The 13,589-nt window shown below is 37.6% G+C and overlaps 1 protein-coding gene across 3 annotated transcripts in view; it reads left to right on the top strand.

Annotated features, from left to right (window-relative positions):
• Positions 1-13,589, top strand: part of AKAP6 (A-kinase anchoring protein 6) — a 383,199-nt gene that overhangs the window by 286,603 nt on the left and 83,007 nt on the right. For all 3 annotated transcript variants that reach the window (XM_034768678.1, XM_034768679.1, XM_034768677.1), the window contains exon 9: positions 1,236-1,356. In XM_034768678.1, coding sequence (XP_034624569.1) covers positions 1,236-1,356 — 121 coding nt within the window. The remainder of the gene's footprint in view (positions 1-1,235; positions 1,357-13,589) is intronic.

The following is a 13,589-nucleotide window of genomic DNA, read 5'->3' as shown; positions in this document are numbered from 1 at the left end:
GTAATATTACAGAGGACTAAATGCTTTCTCCGCCCTTCCCTCCTGCCTCTCAAAAGAGGGTGTCTCACAACACATTAACTATATCTACATACGTTCACAATCACCTTGGATATGGTACACTAATTAATGGTGATTCAAACTACAGTAGTGTATACATTATATATTTGGTATTATTATTTCTTTTGTTCCTTTGTTGCAGGATTTCTCACTTTCTTTATAACATTAATAAAAAAGATGTAAAAAACTAGATAAAGTTTTTAAATAGTTGAAAAAATTAGCCTCGGTAAGCAATATTAAATTCATGGGCAGGAACACACACTGTCATATACTCATTTGACCTACAATGATGACTTTTGTTCATTGCTATTAATAAGCTTTTGGTCAGTTACAGATTGACAAGTCTTGAGGATTTCTTTTAAGGGGTTTTTTTTTGACAATTTTGCAGTTTTTCCATGTATACCTTCTTTCTCATATCACAGTGTTTTAGAAGAATCTGTGCTTTACTTACTCACTAGGCTTTCAATAGAGAATCACATTAATCCTTTTAAGCTCCTTATTCTAATGATTTATTTTGTTGAAAACCATAGTGATCCTCCTTTGAATTTTAATGATTGCTGGCTATTCAAAGATTCATTGTTTTGACTTCCTGTCCTTACCTTTGTTTCTTACATGTCTGTAGGGAACACCTGTCTAATACTGTATCTGGCCTTAGTTCTCACTGGCTTACCATATTCACTCAAGCCTATCCTAAAGCGTTAAGTTGAAATGCTAGCTATTCATCCATGAAAATAAATGTAGGATATATATTTGCAGAGATAGGCAGATAGACAGCAGAGGGATGGCTAAATGGATTGAGTCATTTTTCTGTGAAAGTAATATTTTTGGTATGAATAATAGTATATCATGATCATTGTAGAGAAGCTTGTTAAATATAATGTTAGCACTTTAAAAACCATTAGGCAACATTATCTAAGGGTTTTTTATTTCTACATTTTTGCAGCAAGTACAGTATGCTTACAGTTGTCAGAATCTAGCATCACTCGCCAAATTTAGGTCATGTCACTGGTTTAAATTGGATTTCAATTTTTATTTGCGTCCACTCTCTATAAATATAGACTGTCTCTTTAGAAATATAACTTGGTACATCATGAGTTTTCAAGAATATATTATCCTAATACACGATTTTAACAACTAGGCTGTATTTATGCATAATACATTTTGTTCCTTATCTACAGCCTTTTGGACTTTGATTCAGAATACCAGGAGCTCTGGGATTGGCTGATTGACATGGAATCTATAGTGATGGACAGCCATGACCTGATGATGTCAGAGGAGCAGCAGCAGCATCTTTACAAGGTTAGAGCTACCGTTACTGCCTTTACCTAGCTATAGAAGATCTGATTAGCTTGACAAGTCTTTCTCTCGCAGGATATCGCTACGTTCATTGTATGTATCATGGTGTCTATTAGAATTCCCTTCCCTGTCCCCAACCTCATTTCCATCCCCTGTGCACTGACAGGCTGCACCGACATCATAATTGCAAGAAAGTTCCCTTTATCACATTCTATTTGGTGTAATTCTATAGAAGGACAAAGATTTGTCTTCAAGATGAATAGAAATAAATGAAACTGCATTAATAAATAGACTGAAACAAAATGAAGAAAAAATGAAATGGTAGCATTTAACAAAATGTGTTTTGATTGGAGCTTTCAGCTGGATTTTTATCCACCTTTCAGATCTCTTCAGGGAAGAGAGGAATTTGCCTTGATTTTGGTTTACTGCTGCTGGGATACAGGACTCTTCCAATTTAATTTTTATTAGTTATACATAAAGCAGACATTGTCATGTTAAGTCAATACACTTGCTTGTGATTTAAGCAAAATGATTTTGAACTCGCATATTGATTGGAGGCTCTTTGTCAAATAAATATATACTGTTTCCCTTATTTGCCATTGCTGTCTTAGTCCAGATTGTTTGATCAGTTCTTCTTTTTCATGGATAATTTTAATAGTCCCCCAAAATATAGATTTCATCTTAAAACTGTTTCAGGCTTGACTGTGTGTCTGAGAAACTGTATTCAAGGGGCATGATGGGGGTTGGGGAAAGGAGGGAGATTTTTTCCACAGAAATATCAGGCTGCAGTAAATCTTCCTCATTTAGGCAATTTTTATTGGAGTAATTCTGACAGTTGTCATCCTTGAATTGCTTTGAGCATATGGCGTATTTCAAAGAGCAGATTGTGAATCATAAAAAATAAAATTAATAACTAACTACAGAATCAGCAATAGTATAATGACAAGAAACAACTACCCTCTAGCTTTTTTTTTTTATTTCTTATAGAATAAATGGTACATTCAAGGTCAAATAGAAGTTGCTTTCTTTCTTCTAAGGTTACCTGATTTGATAATTTATTAAATATAATTTATATTTTCTTGCTTTGAATTTATAATTTGTTGTTGCTCTTCATGCATTTTATTCTATCTAATGTTGGTCCTTTTATTTGAAAGGACCTAAACAGATAATTATGAAATAGGTTATAAAATACCTTCACATGCAGAGAATATTGTTTGAGCTTTAACGTATTAAAAGTCACAAGTAAGTTAAGTTGAATAGCCTCAGTTTCTCTCTTTTTCAGTCATTTGTTAATATTAAAAGAAAACTAAATACATAATTTCACACACAGCTGATGGTCTCGGCCCTAGATAGACTCAGAGATTCCTAGATTTTAAGGCAAAAAGGGACCATCTGTTCTGACTTCATGTATATGACATCCCTTAAATTCTATCCAGCTACCCCTTTATTGAGCCCAATAACTTGTGTTTGGCTGATGCATATTTGCCAGAACGGCATCCAGTCTTGATCTGAAGATATCAAGATATGGAGAATCCACCATTTCCCTTGTTAGTTCATTCCAATGGCTATTCACCCTCACTGTTAAAAATGTGTGGATTAGAATAAATAGTGTGTTACAAGTCAGGATTGAAATGCTTAGGCACTGTATATTTATACAGGGCAATTTCCAAAGTGTTTTGCTCTATGTCTTAATGTAGTCATCGTTTTCAGTTTTACATTGAAGAATTCAAAAAATTCTAATATTTTTTAAAAAACAACAAAAATGGACTGGAATCACAAGAAGCACTTGGCCCCACTATTCTATGCACCCTTTAGAAATGTTTATTATCTTGATGTATTCGAAATGCAGTCAGAAAGATATGAATGGTAATGTATATAATTGGGGAGATAGTGGTTAGTGGGGCAATGGGAGGGATAAAAGAGGACAGGAACTTACTCAAAGGTTTGCAGTGCAGTATGGTGACAAAAATGGCCAACACAACTTTAGACCACACATACAGAAATATTTTATCACAGAAAGGGAGATAATATTCCCTGGATTTAATAGAGCCCTGAGTTATGCTGGCCTCTTCTGGTACAATGGTCCTGGGATTGAAAAGTTCAGACAGAGGAGAGTTGTCAGGTCTATAGCTCCCACATATCTGCAAGGCCTACAGTCAATGAGCACAGATTCCAAACTGGATTCAGCACATTCGCTCTGCAGTCTCCACAGGTGGAGCTCTTCCTTGCAGAGTCCCAGCCACAATTTTAAAGCTTTTAAGAATATATTATTCTAGTACAATTGCAGTTCTTCCACTGCAAAACCATAAACAGTGGGGATGCGCACACACTCTGCTTGGCAAAAGGACAGATTAGGTGAACAAACAGGGCTTTTTAATCTCTATTTTCTATGATTTTAGTAACCAGGATACATCATGCCCCTAACAACATTCAGCATTTATATTTCTAAAACCTAGCCTAGCTAACCACCCCACAGTCAATAACAAATACTCTTAATAGTGACACTCTACCTATGTGAAAGATCTGACTCAGAGTCGTTAGTGGTCTGCCTAGCAATCACAAGCATGTGGTATCAACACTTTATACTAAACATGGAAGTAATTCTACTCTGTGGGGGGAAGAAAATCTGAAAAGAAATGCATGCAGCTGAGTAATCAAAACTGTTGAAAGATGGAGGGTGTTATGAAAACATAGGCCTTATTTTAGGTATTCTTTATCAACTGCAGCTTCAAATATGAACTTGTTAATTGCACTTTCTGCTTTTCGGTGGATTCTCCTAAACCCTCAGATCCCCTCCTCCCAGCTATTGAGCTGACAAGTAATTGTACCTCTGAGCCAGCTCAGCAAGCCTTCTCTGCCAGTGAACCTACTATGGTATCACTATTACCAACAGTAATCATTGCCCCTAAGGAGACTATGAATGGAAAGGAGGTATGATAAAACAGGTAAATCAGGAGGGAAAAGCATGCATTAAAGCAGCATAATATAATATATAAATGCTAAAATTGCATGTGGGAAAATAAAATGCATTTTCACAGGTTAGACTATTTCCTCAGTACTATATTTTCAGATTTCATATAAATTTAAGTCAACTCCTTCTGCTTAATTTTGCATTGAAATATACTAGGGGGTTCTCAGTTCTTATTAGACACTCTGTTTTCCCTTCTTTTAAATTTATTTTATTCTTTCTATAAATATAAACAGGAGTGTATAGTGCAGCTGGTATTTTTTTAAAACTCTAAGCATGTATGATATACACTAGCAGTATTGTTGGTTCTCTTTCATTTTATTTTCCTATGTTTGAGCACAACTTCTAAAGAGAATTCTTCTTCCTCCTGCAGCCCTCTCCCAGGGATAAAAGGGACAATTCACTCAATTTTCATTTTCAATTTTTAAAAAGTAACTACCTGATTTGACTAATATATGTTACAGATGCAAACACAGAATGAGTGGTTTACAGCCTGTTAGTCTATAATTGAAATTAACTTATAAGGAACATCTAAATTTTTCTGATATCTGATTGATTTCTGAAGATCATTGTAGCTGAGTTGAACATATAAGAAAACCCTCATTTTTATCGATAGCATGTGGACCTGATCTCATAAGCCTTCTTTGTATATAGGGTTCACATTGACTTCAGGTGGATTTGCATGCAGAGGGTTTGCAGAATCAGGCCCACAGAATTTAAACTCTGCTAATGAATCGTTCAGTGGGAACTCGGGTATGGATTTTATATCTCTACCTTGAATGTTCAAAAATGAAGCAAATCAGTGTTTATTGGAGCTCTGGAGATTAGAAATGAATGTACGAGACATAGAAAGTTAATGATAATTCCTATATTTTCCCCAGAAGATTAATTGTAAAACTTAATTGTCTGTTAGATTAAAACCCCATTTAAATAAGTAAGATATGATTGTTAAAATTGTTCACATGTAGAGAATAAAATTAAATAAACATTTTTTAAAAACTCAAAATAAAAACATCAGGATGTCCTTTGATGTTTGGATGTATGATTACAAAACTATTTAAGATGCTTGAAATACATACTGCATAAGCAATCTCTTGAATTATTAAGTCTTCAGCAAAGATGAACTCTATAATGAATAGAAAAAAATTGGTACAACAGTTGGAAAGATTTAGAAGAAAATCTGTCAATGTGGCTTTTGAACAGGTTAAATACTGAAGTATCCTATCAAAGGGAAGAAGTTCACTCTATTAAATAACATTAAAATGCACATCAAGTGCTATGGACCTTTAAAGAAAAATTGAAAAAAACCTTTCCAGCAGTTTTTTGTTTCCCTAATGGAAGCTACGGTTCTTCTGAAGGTGCAGTTCATTTTCTCCTCTGGGTGTGCTGCTGCTCCATTGTGCCATTCACTCTAGCTCTGTGTGCTGTGGCCCTAAGTGGTTCAAACAAACCGTGGTGAAAGTTTCCCTCATTTGCATCACTTCTAGACAGCCCTGTCGTACTCTTTGCTGACAGGAAATCACTGTCTTTGTCACCTTTTTTCAGTGATCTCCTTTTGGCAGAGATTGGCCATGTGACCAGGATTAATCACAACAACAGTTCTGGCTCAGAACTCAATGACATGTTTTCCTCGGCACTTCAATAACGGTGGAGAGGAGTCAGTAGGAAATGACTACATTAATTTCAGAGTGAAAAGATAATTAACGCTTAAGGACTAATGCTATAACCTATGGAGCTATTATTCAAATTAAACCTAATTTATCGTAAACTTGCAAAAAAAATCAACCCTCCCTCCTTAATGCAACTGTTACAAATAAACTTAGACTAGTCCTGGATTTAAAAAGAACGAACTATATTTCAAATAGTAACACGAATAAACAAAAACCTAAAACATTTGAAACCAGAGGCTGAAGTATGTAAAGTGCTTACTTAGATGATATGAATAGGATACTGGCAAACAAAAGCAGCAGTGTGCTCCTAGAATGCTGTGCTTAAAGGAGTTTCCTTGGCAACAGAAATGCAGTTCCAAAAGTAGACAGAACTTTCCTCAGAAAACATACTATTAATAACAACCTTCCGGAACAACTTGGAACAATTTGACTACTTGGCAATAATAATGCCAAGTGTTCTGTGAATTAATCTAACACATAACAGTTATATGTTTCTCTTGCCCATAATTCTCCTGAATCTCAGGCCTGAGTTCTGTTCACTTTGAGGATATAAATGTGAGAAGCAAATGTTACTAAAGAGAAAGAAAGCTGAAATACCAGAAGCCTGCAAGGATCAATTAATGTTCTCTGTATCTTTTTAACTTGTAAAACAGAGTAGTTCAACTGGATTACTTTATTCCATTTAAAACAAGGACTGTATACCTACTGAAGCCACACTGTAGTTGTCTTTATTTCAACCAAATTACTGCTGTAAAAAAACTTATTACAAGGTAATCTGCCTGAAAAGTATTCTGTTTGGACTATATCCTGTGGAGAATGATCCTAGAGCCCAAATTCTGCAGTCTTCCTGTCAGTCTAGTAATCTATCTTCTTATATGAGACCGCTAACAGTCAGTAGGAGTTGAGGGTACTCACCAATTCTCAGGAAGCTCTCAGCATGTTGCAAGATTAGGCCCTTTCTGGACAGAAACTATAAATGTGCTATGCATGCAGTATTTTTAAATACGTCATCATTTCTATGTCAGCCAAGAGAATAAACTAATTTCAAATCTGCCTTGCCAATAGGAATCATTAGAATTCTTCTAAAGGCCATAAGCTTACTAGACAGGAAAGGTAGAGTACTACCTTGACCTTTTCTGAATCCTTGGATCTAAAGGTTAAAAGTAATCAATATATCTCATTGTGCAGCTTGGTAATAAGTAATAACCATCATGTTAAAATCTAAATGATTGCAGATAGCACTTAAGTATGTTGACCCATTTGGGAGCCTTTTTAATTGCAATCAGGATAGTCATTATAGTTTGCTAATAAACTTTTAGGCTAAATTGCAAAAAGTGCAGCCTCTAGCTTTTTGAAATATGACTTTAATGCTGATACAAACTGAGTGTTGCAAGGTGAAAGCTTTGATTTTATCTGTTGATCTATATATATATTCTTTCTCATGTCTGTTCAAAAATTACAGAAAGATTATACTGTTAAATAATACCAATAAGGATATTGTTCATTTGCACTAGTTAATTGCATCACTGTTTAGTGCTCTTACATTATGTCCATAGGTATATGAAAAGATACATGACTTAATAAAAATAACCGGATCAGCTGACTCTGATTTTGTAACGTGCTCTTAATATGTCATTATGCCAGAGAGCATGACTGAACTTTGGTGAGTGAAGCTTTTTAGAGACTAAGAATATAGGGACTCTTTCTACACAAGGAAACTGAACTGTGTTTCACAATAGGTGTCAAAAATGGCTACCCAACCGAAGCTGTCCTGAAAACAGTTGTCCCACTGTGATAGGAGGGTCAACTGAGTTCAATACCTGTTGTAGCAAAGCATCCTAGACACTTATAGCACTGTGTTAAACTTGGTTGACACTCTCCACACCAACATGTTCATTTTCAACACCACAGGAAAGATGACTGGGGAAAGCCATCTTTGACACCTAGTGTAAAAATAGTTAATTTTTTCAATGAAGACGAGGCCTATATTTTAACATTATTCTATGATTAAGGCTAACATTTAGTCATGGGTAATTTTAGTAAAAATAATGGACAGGTCACAGACAGTAAACAAAATTCACAGCCCATGACCTGTCCATGACTTGTACTATATACCCCTATATACTATATAAATGTTGGGTGTTCTGGAGGGGGGGCTCCGGGGGCAGCACAGGTGCCCTGGAGGGGGATCCTGGGGCCGCTGCAGGTGCTCTGGGGCTGCTGGGACTGGAGGAACGGGGGGCGGTGGTACGCAGCCTGGGGGTGCCATTGGTGCTGGGGGGGGAGCAGTGGCATATGACCTGGGACCGCCACGGGTGCTCCGGGGAGGAAGGAGGGTTGTGGCCCAAGACCGCTGCTGCTGCTCTGCGGGAAGGGCGCACGGTGGCCCGAGACTGCCCTAGCAGCAGCCGATGCGGCTGGCCCGGAGGCCGCTCGAGCAGCTCAAGCGGCCTCCAAGCCAGCAGCACCGGCTGCTGCAGAAGTCACGGGGTCCCAGAAAGTCATGGAATCCGTGACTTCCATGACCTCCATGACAGACTTGCAGCCTTATTTATGATTAAAGTGCTCAGCATCTATGGCAAAAAAAAATTTTTTTATTTAAAAAGTAGCAGGGAGAATTATTACTGGCAAGAAGTCTTATTTAAAGTAGATAAATGTTTGGCCTTAATGTTCCAGTAATTACAACAGGAAAACATTGTGATTCTGTAGACACGGTAATCAAAGTAAGGATAAAGTATGGATAAAAAAGGAAGAATACTATATTCCTGTCTGTTTCCATTTTGAATGCATAAACATGTTTCTAGAAGCAGTAAAGCAGTGTAGGAATTCTTTTGGGGCCAGCCCCCAGTTATTCCAAAAGAATCCCTGGTACATCTCATGAGAGTAAAAGTTTCTCCCCACATTCAACCCAGCATGCTTTTGAAAATGAATTCCAAAATAGAGGAAGGCCACATTTATTGATCTTGTAGGCACATTTTATGCTTAAAGAAAATAATATGAAGAAGACCCTGATTTTCAGGTCCAGTCAAAGTTCTCTTGGTACAAACTCTGAGGCAAGGGGAAATAAGTTGGTGTAGGCCACCTCCAAATTTCCTGTATTCTGGAGCCAAACAATTTAGAGACGCCTCAAGGCTGGTCTAAACTGCACTCAAATGCCCACAACCCTAGGGGTCATTGATGCAGCTAATAGCCAGTGTACACTAGCGCTCCAGCCTCACTCCTGTGCTGGGAGTCTTCAAGGGGGGGAACAGTGGAGATCCATTCCACTGGTGGTCCCATCCAGCCACTTTAAATTGCCTGTATGCCCCTAAGCATATACTGGAGCTACATTATACTGTAAAGATTTATATACTCTAATAATTTTTGCTCAGCCATGTAAAAGTTTATTCTAACAAATCCTCAGTTCATTCTGTGAAGGCCTCCAGTGTCTAATACATTGTGCACTCAAAAGAAGTATCTGTAGTTTCCTAATTTTCAGACACTTTACACCAAATTCAGACCAGCTGTAAAAGAATTCAAGTCCATGAAGTTACTCCCACTTATGCCAGGCCCAGGCTTAGTGTTTATCGTTAGATTTAAAATATGCACATTTAAGGATTTTAGGGAGATTTTCACAAATTTAATTATTCAACTTTAATAAAATCAGTGGAAGTCACCTAATAAAAATCCCCATAGAATGCTTAAAAAATATTTACTCTCATGTGAAATTCACTCATAAAAATTCTAATAGAATAATATCAATGCCTGAGAGATCAGCCCATTATAGTAAAGAAATTCCAGAGTCCATGCTGATTTCTCCATCTTTCATTCAGGCAACCCTTGCATTGTAAAATCAAACACTTCTTTTGAGATCTCTTTATATAATAGAGCAAAGTAGGGTGAGTTAAGAATAGAGAGGTAGTTTTAACTTTGAACGTTGAACTTTGGTTGGTTGGTTGGTTGGCTTGCTTGTTTGCTTGTTTGTTTGTTGGAGAGGGTGTTTGGATAGAAAACATTTAAACATATTTTAAGCACAAAAAGGTCATATGGCCCAATATTCCTTACCTTCTTTGATGAATCTTAATCCCACCTTTCCTGCTTTTTCACCTCATGCTGCCTAATTCCCTCATTTTCCAGAAATAAATCTAGATATCCCAAACTCATTTGACTTACTACTTTAGTTGCATTCCTCCTGTATCTTATTCCATATTCATAATATAATGTGTGAACTTACTCTTTCTGAGCTCCCAATTTACTCCTAGAATAATCTCCTGTTGTTATTTTATGCCATAGCCAACATATTCCTCAAACAGGTTTTGTGCAGTGCTTTATATTTTAAAAAGGATTTAAATAGTTTTTTTAAGCAAACAAACAAAATACCTCTTCATGAAGTTGTGTTAGATTAAGACAAATTCTTTGGACCTTAAACACTCATGATGCTAGTACACTTAATACATGCCCATACAAATATGTCCTAAAATCCTTATTGCATGCCAAGTTTCAATTTAGAGCAAATGTGTATGGCCAAGTTATACTCTCCTGAAAAGTTCCTTAGACAGACCAGGAATTTGAGTTTCTTAGACAGACCAGGCATTTGTGTCTGACGTTACACAAACAGCAGTTATTTTATGACATAAAAAAATCACTACAGTGCTGTGTGCTAACTTCTCCTTCTGAACATTGTACAAATTGTAATAATAACTGTAGCTGGGCCCCTGGAAATCTGGGGCACCTCAATGTCAACTTCTGTGATGAGTGAGAGGCTGACACAGTTGGGGATTTTAAGGTTTTGTGCTGATATTTTATCCTTACCAAATCCACAGCTAGCTGCAGAATTCCCGATATTCTGAACACATTCTATCGTGTGTGTTTTAAGAGTTGCAGCCAGCTAACATTTGAAAAACTCCTATTTCATTGCTTGCAATATCAGATGGAAGTTTGGATATGACTATTCACTCTCAATAACAAAATTTAGCCTAGTGATCATCAGTTATGTGTTTGACCATTTGGCTCTCTTTTCTTACGATGGTCTAAACAAATTCTTCTGGGATACTGTTCTAAGGGAAAACCACATGTTTCTTCATGCCTATGATCTAAGACACTGCAAAGTACAGTACTTTCACTTCTCTCTGTCTCATTTATGTATAGCACACATCAGCATAACTTCTAAGCACTTACTAGTTAAATTAAACATTTGCAGCAAGGTCTTCAGTGGATTTCCTGGAGTCTTCTGCTCTTCTCCTTTCTCTGGTTATGGGAATCTCTGCTTGGGGTTATATATCTATTTTACCACTGATGCTGCCTGATTATCCAGTGACAAAAAAAGCATTTTCCAAAAGCTTCACTCAACTTTGATAAATGGGGAATAGGTATATTTGATGGAAGGAGAATAGTGTTCCAGTAATTCTTTGAAGCTTTTCTCCTTCTTACCAGCATTACTTCAGCCTTGCGTGGGTCATGTTTGATCCAACTTTTGTTTATCTAGGTAATGATGTCTTGTGGGCATTGCAACATCCTTGTGATGGTGTTGGTAGCACCTATTGAAAATGTGATACACAGCTGGGTCTCATCAACACTTATATGCAGCAAAGTCCATGATGCCTCATCACCTCACCAGTTGATCTCATGTAAATATTTAAAAAGGAGGTGAGGTAAGGGTAGATCCTAGACTGAATGGCAATGAGGGCTTTTGGGGAAGACGAGCAGATGCACAGGAATGATAAGTGCCATCAGGCTTCGCGGGAAGCCTGAAACAGGCAGGCAGCAGGTAAGCTGGGGCTGGGGTGTGCGGCCCAGTCCGGCCCCCCCGGTCGAGTGGCTCCTTCTGGCGGCCAGCCGGCTCAGGCCAAGAGGCTCTGGCCCCGGCGTCTCCCGCCCGGCTCGGCTCAGGCCCTGGGGCGCCGGCCCCCGACCGAGCACCGCCGGCCCCTCCCTCCCTATTTTCCCGGACATGTCCGGCATTTGGGAATTCCTCCAGGACGGGGATTTGAGGCCCAAAAAGCCGGACATGTCCGGGAAAATCCGGACGTATGGTAACCCTAGTGGGTAGGGCCATCTGGTCAATACAGTGTTCTACCTCCATAAGATCATCTTTGTGTTCAATTTTTTTTTCCCAAACTTAAGAAATTAAAAGTCAGAGTTCATTTTTTTTCTCCAAGGAGTGAATCATCAACTGCTCAGATCGAGTGAAATAGCCAGTTTAGTTTTGTTCTCAAAGTAAATTGCATAGGTAAAGCGGTTTTGCCCTTTTTTTCTTCTTTATGTTGTATAAGGAAAGACAAAAAGGGTTTTCTTTCCCCTTCAAAAAATTAAAAGTACTTTTTCAAATATTAGGCATTGATTCCCCTGTACTTTCTGAAAATCCTCTGGAGGACTGAAGAACTCTAGTTATTAGGAGACCACAAGAGATGGGAGACTGAAACATGAGTTACTGAGCTTGGAAGATGTTAAAACTCTTTGCTTTGCAGTCTGTTTGTTTCTTAATGCTTAACTCAAGATCCTAGTAAAAAAGAAAAGAAAAGCTTCATTTGGGAAATTTGTACAATTCTCATCCCTTCAGCAAAGACAGCTTCCACTTTAGGAATCTCCATTTTTAAATTAAAAGATCAAAGTGCATGCTTGTTGAGAGAATATTGGGAACAGAGATGGAAGAGGGTGAAGAGACTATATTATTATTTGTAATGTTTTTGGAAAGTGTAACAAAGAAGCAGTCCCTTTTTTTCCAGTCTGATTTTCTTCCCTAGCTCTTCTTTCCTTCCTAATTTTTTCCCTTCTGTCCACCCCATTTCTTCAACAATCAGCACTTAGATGCTATGATGATTGCACTGTATCAGCACCTCTAGCTCTTACATGACCAATTTTCTTTGTACATAGAGATTAAAATTCATATGACCGCTAAACATGTGAATATGTATTAATATGCATGTATGATTAAATTTGAATTAATATGCATATCTGATTCAGTTTGAATGTACATGAAGGGAAGATTTTTGTAAATATGGCCAAACATCTGTTCCTCAACATTCAGAAAATTATCATTATAAAGTGAAAATATAATAATATATGGTAACAAACCCATGATCACAGACTGAGGATTGAAGTTTACGTTTTAGGACCTAGAGGGCTCGATTTCACTTTAGTGAATCAGAGACAGAATAGCAGATTATGGTGCAAGGGATAGCTTTTTTTGAGCTGGCTAGGTTGCCTCACTAGGGAAGTGCAAGAACCATTCAAGTGTTTGAAGAGATCTGTCTAGGAGATGTGAAGCTTAGGTATATATTGGGCCTACTTAACCTTAATTCTCCCATCCATCCATGGATGAAGTTAGCTCGCCTACAAATCAGTATTCCTGGTTCCATAATAGAATCCTTATGCATAATGTGTAGCAACCCACATGGAACTTGGAGGGAAGAGCACAGGTTGCATAAGGGAAAGTTTGGAAGGGGCACCAGGAAGGCAGTCTCTGTGTTCATGGGTTGAATGCTAGCTGCATGATCATTGTAAATAGTTCTCTTAATAAAGAGCCAGTTTAGTTTACAAATATGAGGTCCTCTCATGTTGTTACCCAACATGTGGTATGTGAGAATATGGTGGCAGCAGTCAGTCTGAATGAGGAAGAG

Source organism: Trachemys scripta, chromosome 4, assembly GCF_013100865.1.
Source record: "Trachemys scripta elegans isolate TJP31775 chromosome 4, CAS_Tse_1.0, whole genome shotgun sequence".
Classification (NCBI taxonomy): Eukaryota; Metazoa; Chordata; order Testudines; family Emydidae; genus Trachemys; species Trachemys scripta.
The sequence above is the reverse complement of the archived record's forward strand: the minus strand, read 5'-3'. Positions and strand labels throughout refer to the sequence as shown.